Source organism: Pezoporus occidentalis, unplaced genomic scaffold (genome assembly GCF_034315485.1).
Source record: "Pezoporus occidentalis ecotype Australia unplaced genomic scaffold, CSIRO_AGI_Poc_V1 ctg221, whole genome shotgun sequence".
NCBI classification, from domain to species: Eukaryota; Metazoa; Chordata; class Aves; order Psittaciformes; family Psittacidae; genus Pezoporus; species Pezoporus occidentalis.
In genome coordinates this window covers 1,099,566-1,112,736 of record NW_026914084.1, presented here as the reverse complement: position 1 = coordinate 1,112,736, position 13,171 = coordinate 1,099,566, and the positions used below count along the sequence as shown (strand labels likewise).

At 50.7% G+C, this 13,171-nt stretch overlaps 1 protein-coding gene across 2 annotated transcripts; it reads right to left on the bottom strand.

The window, feature by feature from the left end:
- Nucleotides 1-3,438: 3,438 nt before the first annotated feature.
- DNAL4 (dynein axonemal light chain 4) lies at nucleotides 3,439-8,381 on the bottom strand. Of its 2 annotated transcripts, none has more exons than XM_062620562.1 (4): nucleotides 8,322-8,381; nucleotides 6,739-6,959; nucleotides 5,823-5,906; nucleotides 3,439-4,597 (listed from the first exon to the last, which is right to left on the bottom strand). In XM_062620562.1, exons 2-4 carry the CDS (start codon nucleotides 6,808-6,810, stop codon nucleotides 4,433-4,435), a joined length of 321 nt encoding a protein of 106 aa, XP_062476546.1. In that variant the 5' UTR covers nucleotides 6,811-6,959; nucleotides 8,322-8,381; the 3' UTR covers nucleotides 3,439-4,432. The 2 variants fall into 2 exon arrangements, with proteins under 2 accessions (XP_062476546.1, XP_062476545.1); XM_062620561.1 differs by lacking the exon at nucleotides 8,322-8,381 and adding an exon at nucleotides 7,512-7,695.
- Nucleotides 8,382-13,171: the final 4,790 nt, after the last annotated feature.

Here is a 13,171-nt window from a genome sequence, read left to right as displayed (position 1 = left end):
CAGCCAGCTTGGACATCCTCGCTCCAACCCAGTGAGGGTATGGTGAGCAGTGGGCAGGAGGCTGTACACGGGAGGAGCTTTTCCAGTGCCATCCCTGCACTACCGTTTCTCTCACGCTGCCCTCTCTGCACCATCCCATGCGGGCTCCATCCATGCCAGGCTCATTCCCCTCCCAGGCGGTGTGGAGGGAACACGGTGTTCCCAGTGTTCTTGGCTCTCCATGTCCCACAGCGTGACAGTTGCCTGGAAACCATCTGTGGCTGACACCATCAGCCGCCCCAGATTCAGCCAGCTCTGCGTTCCCCTCCCGAGCCTTGCACTGACAAGATGGCCGATGGGAGCCGGAGCAATCCGGGAGGAGGAGAGTTTTCCTGCCTGGCTGGTGAGCTCGAAGCCCTGCAGAAGGAGCTGCGAAGGGGAGCAGATGGCTTCCCCCTCCAGCCAGGGAGGGGAACATGTTGTCTTCCTCCAGAAGGTTTGCTGGATCCAGCCCGGACATAGGGTTTGGAAAGAAGGCACCTAGGAGGGGCTGTAGCTGGAACATGGGATCGTTAGGTCATTGCCTAGCAGAAAAAAAACACCAACAAAAACCATGTGCTAATACCTCGCATCAAAGGGGCTGGGCTCAGCTCCCAGAGCAGGGCCACTGGTTTCTTTATTCCATAGCCAGCCCTGGAAGACTGATGGAAGAGAGAGACACACACCCCCCTTTCCAGTGCCCCAGACCAGCTCCAAACTGAGACCTCCCTCCCACATTCTGGAGCCAGAAGAGGACAGAGACCCTATGGGCCAAAGCCATCCTACTGACCAGGAGTCCCATCCCTGGGCTAGGGAAGTTTGCAATCCTACCCCTCACCTTGCTTTAGCATCCCATTAGAAAGTGGAAGCAGGGGGGTAGGTGGGGGAACTTGTCACCCTTAGTGCTTCAATGCTGGCATTAAATATTAACCACAGGATTTTTCAGCGAGTCAGACACGAGCCTGCAGCAACAGAGAAGAGCTGGAAAGCTTCAAAGCCTGCCCCCGTCGCCTGACAGCGTGCGGACGTACCTCGTTGCCATGACATCATGACAGAGAACTGGTTGAATTCGCACCTCTTTCTTCCCATCTTCCCCTCCCTGCCATCTCTCCTTCCATTTTCCCAGCACTTTCCCAGCACCTTCCCTGCTTCTCAGCAGGTTCAAGCCACCCCTGGGGTGGAGGAAGAGCTGTATATCCAGGGACATTTCCACCACTGGCACCGAGTCAGGACACCCCAGCAGCTGATAATGATGTTTCCCATCTCCCCTCAGTGGGGAAGGATGAAGTCATGAAGCACAGCCCCCTGAGCTGCTATCACAGCTTTCCAGGATGGGCAGATAGAAAGGGTCATTTCGGCTGGCACTGATGCATCACAGTGCGTTTTTCATCTCATTTTCTACATCTGACTCAGCCTGATGCTTTGATGGGTAACAGCAGCAACACACAGGGGGCAGGAAATGAGAGGAAGATGAGAACATAATAGCAAGGCACCTGTTGCCAGCTTCCCAACTTTCTGCTGAAAATTTGTAAGGTAAAATTCTTCAGCAAAAGAGGCTGCAGCTCTATAGTCAAAAGCAGGTAGGTCCTAGAGGCTCCAGAACATCAGTGGCAGGGGTGTCTTGCGGGAAAACTCAGGAGACAATCTCTGATCCATGAACCAGCTTTGAGAAACCTGGTCTGGTGAAAGATGTCCCTACCCATGGCAGGGGTTTTGGAACTGGATGAGCTTTAGGGTCTCTTCCAACCCAAACCATTCTATGCATCTAGGATACAGACATGCCCAAAAGTGTGCCAGCTCCACAGCCAAAGGAATGCAAAAGTCTGCTAACACACAGGGGCAAGCACAGCATGGCTCAACTTGCAGCAGGCAGGAAAATCAATCTGTCTTATTGAACACTTACCTCAGAGCAGGGGCCTTGACACAGAGCTGTTTTGGGAAGCTGAGGTTCATGCTTTTGTGTACAGGGCATGCAAACCAGATAAGATGGGTTGGCTGCTTCATGGTAACATCTTGTGGGAAAGCTGTTACCCTTGGAAACAAAATAGCCTGCTGCTCTCCTGTGAGCCACCTTGCACTTACCTTGGGAGAGTGACAGGGATGGAGTCACCTGTAGAATTCACACCTAGCTCACCTCAATCTGGTTGCACACTCATGCTTGGAGAAGGCTGGGGAGCAGTCAACGTTTATCTACCATTGATGCAGGTCATGGAGACATTAGCTTTGGTCAGCTGGTGGCTAAAGAGATAACAAACTGGCAGCAAGGCCAAAAGATTGGGTGCTGAGGTAAGCAGCTCCCTGTGGTCACCTGCAGGTCACCATGACCCTGCAGAGATGCTCATGACCAGAGTGTCTGCATTTGCACACAGCAGTTAATTATTCATTAGTGTGAAGGAGGCATGATTAAAGAGACTGTGGCATGGCTGAAAGTATCACCATGCTCCAATGCAAGGCATTGCAAAGATGCTGGCTTTACCTTTCCCTCAGAACCTAGAAGAGGTAGAAAGCTGTGGAAGAGAAAATAATCTTTTCCATGTGCCAGCTGCAGAAAGTGCCAGGCAACAGTGCTATCTTCATGTAAAGGCAGCCAGCTGGAGCAAGGCAGTCACCACACCAAGAGACAGCTCAAAGGATTTGGACTCTTCTATACTGCACAGCCATCCTGCCACTGTGGTCCACCACATGTGGCTGGTGTCCTGGTACCAGTTACGTACCCCCCCCAACCTTGCAATTCCCTTCCACCTGATCCATAGGGAATTATGTGAGGAGATGCTGGGCCCAGCCAGCACAGATGGTCCAAATTTGAAATAATTTCTAATTGTCTTCAAATTACTCTGATTCCTGGCTTATAGAAGAGCTCCTGACATGACAAAATGGAGGAAGGACATCTCTAGCATCACACTGAAGTTCAGAACAGGAGCAAAAGGAATTGCAAGAGCCTCCACCAGTCTGATCCACTGAAGGCACTAATGCAGAAAAATCCTTTGGAATTGAACTATGGATTCAAGCGTGGCCTCTCATAAAACACAAAGTGCTAGCGGTACTGCTGGTGACATTCTGGGAGGAAAACTCAGAAAATCAAGGAAGCCACAAACACAAAGGTCAGAGCAAAGGCCCACTGACTGGGCAGAGGACACCAGCATGCTGCCTTGCTCCTACTGCTTAGACAGCTGATTGGACTTTGGCCAGCAGCACTGTGGGCCTGGCAGCCCTCCTCATCATCACTGCTTGCATTGGTGAAAGGTACCCAATAGGGAGGATGAGATGGTACCTAAGAGTCACCCAGGAAACATACAGGATGGAGTCCGTACTCTGCCTGAGCTACACCATTGCTTGCTTGCTTACTTCCACGTTTCCTGAACTACTTTTCCTCCTCATCCTCCACTTCAGGATCTTCATTTTAGAACAGACACAAAAAAGGACATTTTCCTAAATTTTTATTGTAAAAACACAGTTCCCCAGATTTATATAAATAAGCCATGTACGTAACATACACTGACGTTCACTCCATCCTCCAGCACTGACAGCTTTAAAAAATGAACAGGCTAAAAGAACGCAAGTCCAAAAAGACGTGAGGCTTCTGATGCGATATCTCACATGGAGCCTCCTTCTTCCCTCAGCCTCCAAACAAGATGCTGAAAGTACACAGCACTTGCAACACCCCCAAAAACTGACAGGGAGGCATTTGAGCCTTATGAATAGTTCTCACCCACTCCCCAGGCGTTGTCAGCCGCCTGTGTTTTCATGCTATCTCAGTAAGCAGTGGGTGAGAAAGGAGGGGGCAGTTTGCATAGCAACCTCCTACACCCAGACAGCTCAGCTGTTGTACCCTCCCAAAAGAAGTGGGGAAGGGCAAGCCAGGTCTGCTTCCCTGTGGCTCACACCTCCACAGGCAGCCTTGGCACTGCCATTCTGTACTTCACATCTTAGAAGCATGGAAGATGGTATTCGGAGAGAGGAGAGACAGGTGCTGGTCAGAGCTATACCATACGGTACTGGGGAAGGCAGAGAAGGGAGGACACGACATGGAACAAGTGGGAGGGAAAAAAAACCCTTAGGGCTAGATAGCACCTTTCCACTTTCACTTCCCCCTCCTAGCGCTGCTGTACAGCTTTGCAGCATGTCGTGAGATTACCTATTTCTCACCTCCTTCCAGCTTCGGCTCAGGCACCAAGGAAAGAGCTACAGACAGATGAGAAATCCCATGAGCAAGGAAGGACAGCTTTGCAAGTTTATACACACACACGCACGCACAGCAACTATATGTATCCTATGGAACTGTCACGTCAGTATGGAAAGAAATAATCTTGACATTTAACTATTAAAAATAAAGCCCCACCTCCAGATTGTACAAAACCTGTCAAGAAAAGGAAGAAATCTCTTGTATGCAGCGAGTCTGGGACCCAGACAGATGTCAGGAGCACTTCCAGACGCACACAGCCAGGCTGCCACCAAAGAACATGTACAGCAGATTCTTCACCTCGTGAGTGATCTCAAAGCCAAAACCTTCCCCAATCACCACATGCCAGGAGGACCCAAATTTCTTGTCCATTGTCTCTTTGATCATCTTGGCAGCACTCTGGAGAATGGTAAGGAGAACATAGGGTGAGACAGAGCAAACAGTGAGATTTTATGCAAACATCCCCCTAGTTGTCTTCTCCTTTCAATAGACTACTCAAGCCATGGGCAACAGGTACAGCCACTGTCCTGCAGGAACTGGGAGCTCCCCAGAGCTATGCCCGAGGGTAAACCAGGTCTCTGTGTTTACAGCAGCCTCTCACACAGCAGTGAGGAGAAATTAAAAGAACTGCATCTAACAATCATTTCCCTCATTCACACAGTCGAAGGCAAGAGTTCTGGCTTAGACACTGACAGAGTTACATGGGGTGCAGTAAGCATGAGAGGAGATTCAGGTCACTAAGCTACGGCTATTTTTATAGGAGACCATTTTTTTCTTCCTCCAGCTAATTACCAAAACACTGAAATTAGGCTGACTTTTAAAAGGCTTTTGCTTCTCCCAGGTCACAACCTGTTTGATCTAAAAAAAGGAGAAGATGATTTTCCAGTGACATGAGGTGTCTCAGGCATGATGGGACACAAGGAATATCTGGCTTCATAGCTTTGTCTTCTTGCTCCAACATAAAACTGCTCCAGCAACAAGCAGTCTGTGCCATGTCCATGGAGCAAGATATGCCCTCCTTTATCATTGGTTATCAAAGTTAAGGGCAACCTTTCCAAAAGCCATAACTTCTGCATCACCCCGTATTTATATGGTCTCAGTAATTTCCTTCAGGAGGCTAAAAGCCAAGAGAAGACTTAACAGACTGTACCTAAAGGTTCAAAGACTTTCATGTACTCATCCCTAAAACAGGAATCTCCACACAGTTCTGAACCAAGCCCTGGGACACAGGGCATTTTATGATCAGAGTGGGAGCATGTTACAGGAAAGACAGGATGAGGAATCTCCACACAGTTCTGAACCAAGCCCTGGGACACAGGGCATTTTATGATCAGAGTGGGAGCATGTTACAGGAAAGACAGGATCAGGAAAAGGGTACGGTTTGGCAGGCAGCATTGCTACCGATCTCTGCTTCCTGCAAGAAAACAAAGTGCTATTGTGGACCTTGCTGACAAAGGGAACTGAATCTAAGATCTAGACAAGATCTTTGCCTTCCTCTACTATTGCTCAGTGCAGAAAGAAAGTAATAGGATGTCAGGATGTGACTCCACTCTGCCCTGCACCCTCAGCCCTGCTTCTGCAGGTTCCCTGAGCCGCAGCAGCCATTTTGGGATGTGGCTAGTACCTCGTTGTTGGTGGCATATTTCTCACATGCTGTGACACACAGCTCCATGGCCTCTACACGCATCTCCTCCGGCATGTCTGTGTGCTGGGAAGAGAAAACCAACAAAAGGAACTAAGCAGAAAAATAACAGCTAGACACAAGACAACAGTCAGTAGCCCTCACTTTTGTACAGAGTATAGCGGGGGCATAGACTGCTGGGCATGGGCAAGAGGCAGCTAGTCCTGCGACCTTTAATGCCTGCTTCAAGGTGGGGGGGGCATCACCAGCAACACAGGCTTGTCTGTACACCAAGCATTTCCACTGTTTCAGAGAACAGTAAATATGAAAATGCCTTACTGCATTACAAGTGATCCATTTATTCCTTTGTCCCAGCCAATGCAGAATTCTTCTCTAACATTAAGACTAGCACTAAGTAAGCACAGCTTAAAGGAGAAAGTAAATACATTTGTGAGCTTTACTGTTACAAGGTGAAGGGAAAGCCTGTTAATTCAGCTCCAACCACAGTCCTTAATTATTGCTAAGTTACACAGCCTTTTTTTCCTCTTCTGCTGTCTGCCTGGCTAGTGAGAAATTTTACTCCAGCTCCTCTAGTGAAAAAAAAAAAAAAAAGCAAGCTGCATCCAGAACACAGAAGAGGGCTCCAAAGGCAGCATGTTCAGTCTATCAAATGGATCACTTTGCCCCAGGCTTCCCCTGTCTGAGGGCAGGGAACAATGGCTAATGAATTTCCTTGACAGCGGTCAAGGATAGGGAGAAAGCAGCAGTGATGACCAAGATCCCACCACAGGACCATCAGCACATACGTTCTCACAGCAGCTACTCACTGGGAGAAATTCTAGTTTGGAAGGCTGGTAGAAGGAAGATAGAATTTCATATCTGTAACACTAGTAAATGCATAATCCATCCCTCTTCTTACCCTAATCAGTGGAAACGTGTGCAGTCTCTTATATTCAGCCTCCTCCTTTTTCCCCTCCCCGGTGTCTGCCATGGTCCTTCCACAGTGACCCCAGGAAGGGGTGGAGGGGCTGCCTGGAGCTCAGCAAGGTGCTGCAGCACAGACAGCAGACAGGAACGTGGCTCTGTGAGCACAGGCAGAGCAGCTTCAGCAGGAGGGGAAACTTCTTGGCCCAGAGGATGCTGCTTGAACAAAAACAAACACAGAAAAGAGTAAGAAAGCTCTGAATTAAAATGGAAGGCAAATAAACTCTTACAAGGATATTTTTAAACCCATCTTGGTTACTTGCTGTTGCTTACTACCATCTTCACCCCCCACGCACTTAAGAGTGTTATCTTACAGACCATTAATGCAAACAAATTGAAAAATCATATCATTTTCCATAAACAAGGCTCCAAGAGCACAGCATTTCCCAGAAGCACCAGTTGAACTGGAGGGAAGAGCCGAGTCAGGGTACAGCTTCTGACAAGGGACAGGAGAACAATACATCAGCCTATTGATTAATTCCAAAAAGATTTTCCCAGGACACTATTATCTGTGAGGGTTTCAGCCTGTGCATGACAACTGAAGGATAAGAGTATTTCAGGAACAGGATTAGTGTACATGTCTGGACAGAAATAACAGGAACATCTTGGTCTGGTTTCAGCAGTCACTCCTCACATCCCCAAGCATTTGTCAGCTCCGGAGGACCAGATGGGAAAGCTTGACCATGCCTCTGGGTCCAATTAACCAACCTGCCTCTACTTGGGCAATGCACAGACACAACACTTTCTGACTGGCAGATTCTGAACACTTCACTGTCATCCTGCCCATGGCAGGGGGGGTTGGACCTAGATGATCATAAGGTCCTTTTCAACCCTAACCATTCTGTGATTCTATTATCTTCCCTCTGGTTCTCTCAAAGCACTTTCCTACTCAGAAGAAACAAGGGTGACCCGGTATCAAAAACAAAACAAACATAGTGTCAAGCCGCTACACAGACCAAGCATTTATGCCGAGCATGTAGAGATGCTGGCTAAAGCACCAACTCTTAACAGACTACCAGCTCACATGGGGGACTATAAGACCTATAGACATCCCCACCACAACCTCCACAGCACAGAACAGCCGCCTGGCTGGCACCTGCCTTTCTTAGCAAGGAAGACACCGGGCGCCACTTCAATACCCAGCTTCTCCCTAGGACGACCCCGGGGCCACAGACCGAGGAGGGCCGGGGGCTGCCCCATGGGCCGGCGGCGGTTTCCACGGGGAGAAGCCACTTAAAAGAAAGGACAGGGAGGCAGGCCGTGGGTCGGGAAAGCTACACCACAGCCCCAGCAGCTCCCGGAGCCACCGGACACCGAGGGCGCACGTCAAGGAAGAGCACCCAGAGTGGCATCACCAAAGGGTGGGCACACGGTCTGAGAGGGCCGCACACCCGAAGCGGCCCCCTCACGTCGGCCCGCCGACATCAGCCCCACAGGAAGAAAGGAAAGAGGGGCTCGTCAGGCGGCCCTCAGCAGAGCAGGGGGAAGGGAACGAGCGGACTCCGGGCGCGGCCTCACCTGCGCCGCCGCGGCCAGCGCCACCACCCCAGCGCCGGTTGCTAAGGAAGAGTCGTGCTTGTCGTAGCAACCGGCTCAGGAAGTCCCACCCACCTCGCCGCCCATTGGATGCGAGCTCACCGCCTGCGCATCTGATTGGTGAAGTGCAGTGTCGGGTACCGCGCGGGGCTTCGGGCGGTGTCGGCGGGGTTGCCTGCGGGGTGCCTGTCGTTAACCGGCTCTTCTCGCCGTCTCGGCCCGGCGCCCTCCCCTGGCCTGCGGCTGGAATAGGGGCTTCCAGGAGGTTCCCGGCATTCCCCCCTTTTCCAGGGTTTCTGGCTGGGTTTCGGCTGGGCTGCTACCAGGGATGGGCTCTGAGCAGCACCCGCAGCCGCACTGCTTGGTGGCTTGATCGTTTCCTAAGTTAAACCCCTTTTGGGGCATAGTTCTGCTTTTTGTTCTAAACAAGGGTAAATATTGGAGCAGTTTGGGGCAGTTCAGTGGCTTTTAATGTTTTCATTGTATGGGAGAGGCAGCCGCTGTGAGTATGGGTCCTGAGTTTGCTCAGTAAGACAGCTCAGTTTGCTGAATAAGACAGTTATTATGGTAATCCCCATCCCCACTAAACTCATCGCCGCTTTCCCACCCTCCAGAGCCTTTATGTGTGCAGGGTCTGCTTGCTTTGAGGTTTTCCTTGACCTCGGCTCTCTAGGGAACCTGTGCTGTCTCTGCACCCTGCTAGCTGAACACTGACTGCCTCTAAACCAGGGCTTAAGCAGTTTCCTAGGGTCTAGGATTGTATTTGAAATGCATACCGGTGGAGAAGCAGCAAGCTCCAGCATAACACTGAGGGGAAAGGTTTCTGCTGTGCAAAGCCCTAGCTGCTGGGCATGATGCTTGAGTCCCTAATGGGGTCCATCCTTGTCTTGTGGGGTGGCTTGTGGCTTGATCATACAATCACAGAGTGGTTTGGGTTGGAAGGGACCTTAAAACTCAACCAGTTCCAACCCCCTGCCATGGTCTGATGTTTCTTGCAGTCTTCTGGCTGGTGTATGTTTGAAACGTCCTCGGTGCTGGCTGGCTGCAGAAAGAATAAGCACTTCCTAGCTGTGTGAGAAGGAAAAGACTGGGGGAGGAACAGTCTGGGCACACTCCTGCCCCTGCCAGCTCATGAAGAACTCCTCTTCCCTCACCTCCACTGCCCTACAACCACAGGGAAGACATCTTGTCTCTTTTGCTAGAGTAGCAGTGGATCAGGCATCCTGGTTGTTTGCCTGACAAAGCAAGTGGTGGAGGCAGCAAGGCTACCTTTGGGCTTGGAAAGACAACACTGCAGTGATCGTTCATCTTCCCCTTTGCCTTTGCTGCTGGTGGTGACAGAAATAAAGCACTGCCTCCTGTCCCCCCTGTTCTCTTACCGCTCCTACCTCCTGCACCAATTCCTTCTCCTTTTCAGCAAGCATCGACCTCTTGCAATGAGGCAGGCGCAGAGTTGAAATTGTTAAGAGACGGATAAAAGCTGGGAGATCTTTTCTCTTTTTTTTCAGAGGAGATAATTAGGAATAGAATCTCTGTGAGGGAGAAGATCTTTCCATCATCGTTACTTTATCTCCAGGCAGCTACTCTAATCTCTCCAGGGACACAGCGCTTTCAAGCATCGTATTCTTGCTGTGGCTTTTTTAATGCTTTAATCCCTGTGTAGTTCACCCACTTTTGCTCCTAAGCAGCGAGTCAGTGTGAGCCGGTGTGTGTATATGTCCGTGTGTGTGGGGAGGGGGAGCTTGCATGTGTATGTGATTCTGGGTTCAATTAAATGTGCTTTGGTTTTGATCAATGTGCCCCCAGGGAGTGCTTCCCTAGGGAAATGCTGGGACTGCTTGTTAAGGATTATTCATCAGCAGCTCCTAGGTGAAAAGCTAAGGGAAAATGGCCAAACCCAATGCTGCAGAGGGCTGAAGGCCAGGAACACTGTGTCTTTCGTGATGGTGGTGAGGGATACAGCAGGACTGTAAGGTAAAGATGCCTCCTGAGGAAGGAGAGCATCCTGCTGGCCTGTCTCCATCTGCTATGGCTTATCAAGAGCTGAGCAGTTCATTTCTGGACCCCCAAGTGCAGGGTTTCTGCAGTCTGCTTCTCTAAAACCTTGCAAGCCAGTCAAAGCCCTGTTGGGCCAACACAGGCACATGTGCTGGTCCCTTAGGTGCTAGTGGAAAAGGCAGATACATGGCTAGCTTCATGTCACTCTGTCTTTAGTTTCCACACAAAGACACCAAGTGCTCATCTATAGGTGAAGGTGAGTCCAGAGTAAGTGTCTGATTTGTCCCTCTGCATCTGTAAGGAGCTGTAATTGATGCTCTGCTTTGTCTGGTCCTTTTTATTCACCACTTATCACAGATGGAGACTCCTTCAGCCCTTTGCTTCAGCAGCCCCAGTGAAATGCTTTAAAACAGAGAAGTGCTGTTTGCTGCCTGACATTAGACTGCATTGTACTCCTCAGCTGAGAAACAGAAATGTAACCACCAACTGCAAAATATATGTATATGTAACACATACTGTCTCACACTTTCTCTTACCCATCCCCATTGTTGACAGCAGGAGGAGACCACATGTCAGACTGACTGTTCATCAGGCAGAGGGCTTCTTCTGCCCAGGTTTTGGAACCTTCCCATCACCCTGTGGGCACAGGCCTTGCTGTGCCCCATCTCCTCTCTGTGATAATGCAGAGGGGTAGGGATCACTCTCCTGCCTGTCACCCACAGTCCAGGTGCTGAGCACTGCTCTGCACCACCTTGGGTATAACCAGAGGTCCCTGGTGAGGTGTTGGGACACACCGAGGTCCCCCTTGCAGCTGCCCTGGGGTGGGTAGGATGTTGCAGCTCTCCGGAGGCAGGAGGAGCGCTCAGGAGGCCCCATGGAGATGCTGAAGCCCCATTTCACAGGGATCAGAGCCCCACCATGTTGCATTGAGCTGAGGGAAGGCAAATGCGGATGCTGATGTGCAGGAATGGATGGAAACAAAAAGCAGCCCAGCCGTCTACTCTGGAGAGATCAACCTCCTTTGGGACAACCAGATCCTTTGGTCTGCTGGGAAAGCAGTGCCCCACACATGATTCCATAGCTGCTACCTCTAGTAACAGCTGCTACCTCTAGTAAGGCCTTCTGCCGCAGCACTAGCAGCCGTGTGGGGGCCGTTGCTGTGCCAGATGCTCTGGAAGCACGGCGCGTTCCTCGTGCAAGCACCACACGAGTCTTAATGAGCTTTCCTGGCTCCGGGAGGGAGTGGAGGAGGCTCCCACCAGGATGGAGAGGCATAAGGAGGCAATAAAGGCACCCCCCCCCCTTGCTAGGTCAGTGCAGGTAATGGGGACCTTGGAATTGTCACCTCCTGGGGACAAAGCATGGGATGGCTTAACCTCGTTTGAGGGGACCTGCCACAGGCAGCCACAACCTGCAAGCCCAGAGCAGAGGCTGCACATGTTAGAGAGCACAGGAGCTCCCAAAAGCCCACCCCAAGGCAGGGATCCCAGTGCTGCCCATGTTCCTGGGCAGGCAGAGCCTGCACGGCTGATGGTGCCCTCTGGAGAGCTGGGCAGCGGCTGGAGGGGTTCAGGAATTGCATTTCCTTTTTCAAACCTGATAATTAACAGCCACCAGGCCTGAAGGTTTCCTGTTGCTGTGTTAGACCTGGTCTTCTTTGCTGCAGCACAAAGCCCTTTCAGGGCTGGGGGGGGTTGAGTCTGGCTAAGCTCTTGGCCTGCAGAAAGCCCTGCAGCAGCAAGTCATGCAGATTAGGAAGGAAAAGTGCAGTCCCTTTCCTCTCCTTGAAGCGTGTTAACAGCACCTTGGTGGGCAGATAGAGGAGACCATGCAGGTGGTATCTATTGCATCCGCCTATCTGCCCCACCAGCTCCTCCTGGGCCAGCCCTCACTGAGCCACCACAGCCTGACAGTGCCCTTGTCTCTGCTCTGCCCATCTTTTGGGTTTCCTCTATCTCTTTCCCCCCCATCTTAGGTATCCAGACACAATACAGTGTCCCAGATGAGTGCATCATCCCCAACCACAAGATCTTCTCCATGGCATTGTTAAAAATTTCCTTCATTTCCCCCCACCACAGGTACAGGCTGCTGCTTTATTGTGTCACCACACAAGATAATGTTGTTTTCTAACCGCTGCCCTTAGAGAGACACAGGGCTTCTCCTGAGTGCTCCTGGTTAATTTAGAAGCAAGCAATATGTGGAAGTCATTGTAATTACTCCTTCCAGCCAGCAACACCATTAAGTTGTTGTTTCTTCCACCTTTTAAGCCCTGTCGCAGGCTTGCAGCTCTTGCAAGGCTTGGCTTACCAAAAATAAATGGTCCCGTCTTGCTCTCTTCTTCCCCAGATGGGTGAGGAGCAGCCTCTGCTTCCTGCAGAGAAGGATGGAAATCAAATATTTATTCTTACTCTTAATTTTCTGCTCCCAGCCAGTTTCTAATCTTTCCATAATGCCTTTGGTTCCTGATGAGCTTTATACAGAGGCATTTGCTGTAAGCTCTTAAAACACCTGGATAAATTAGATCAACTTTTCCTGTGTGTCCCCTGGTCTGCTCAACTGGCTGTGAACCTCTAGGGGGGCAGGAGTTCACCCTACAGAAGCTGTGACACTGGGCTTACTCCCTTCCCAGAAGTAACAGATCCACATGTCCTGGGAATGCTGCTGGGGCTGGGATCACTCCAGCACCTTCTGGCGGGGAGGCGGAGACCAGCACACAAGTCCCTGCCCGAGCGTCTCCTGGCATCGCCTTTGTTTCTGCTTTTCTGATGGAGGCTTGCACAGATCTCGGCATGGGCTGGGTTTCCGGGTGCTGGAGCAGATGGGGTTTATGCCAG

Coding starts and splice junctions, on each gene's coding strand:
- DNAL4 (XM_062620562.1), bottom strand. CDS start 6,810: ATGGCAGACACCGGGGAGGGGAAAAAGGAGGAGGCTGAATATAAGAGA. Junction 5,907..6,738: donor ACACGTTTCCACTGATTAGG/GTAAGAAGAGGG, acceptor TTCTCTTCCCAG/CACACAGACATGCCGGAGGA. Junction 4,598..5,822: donor AATATGCCACCAACAACGAG/GTACTAGCCACA, acceptor ACCATTCTCCAG/AGTGCTGCCAAGATGATCAA.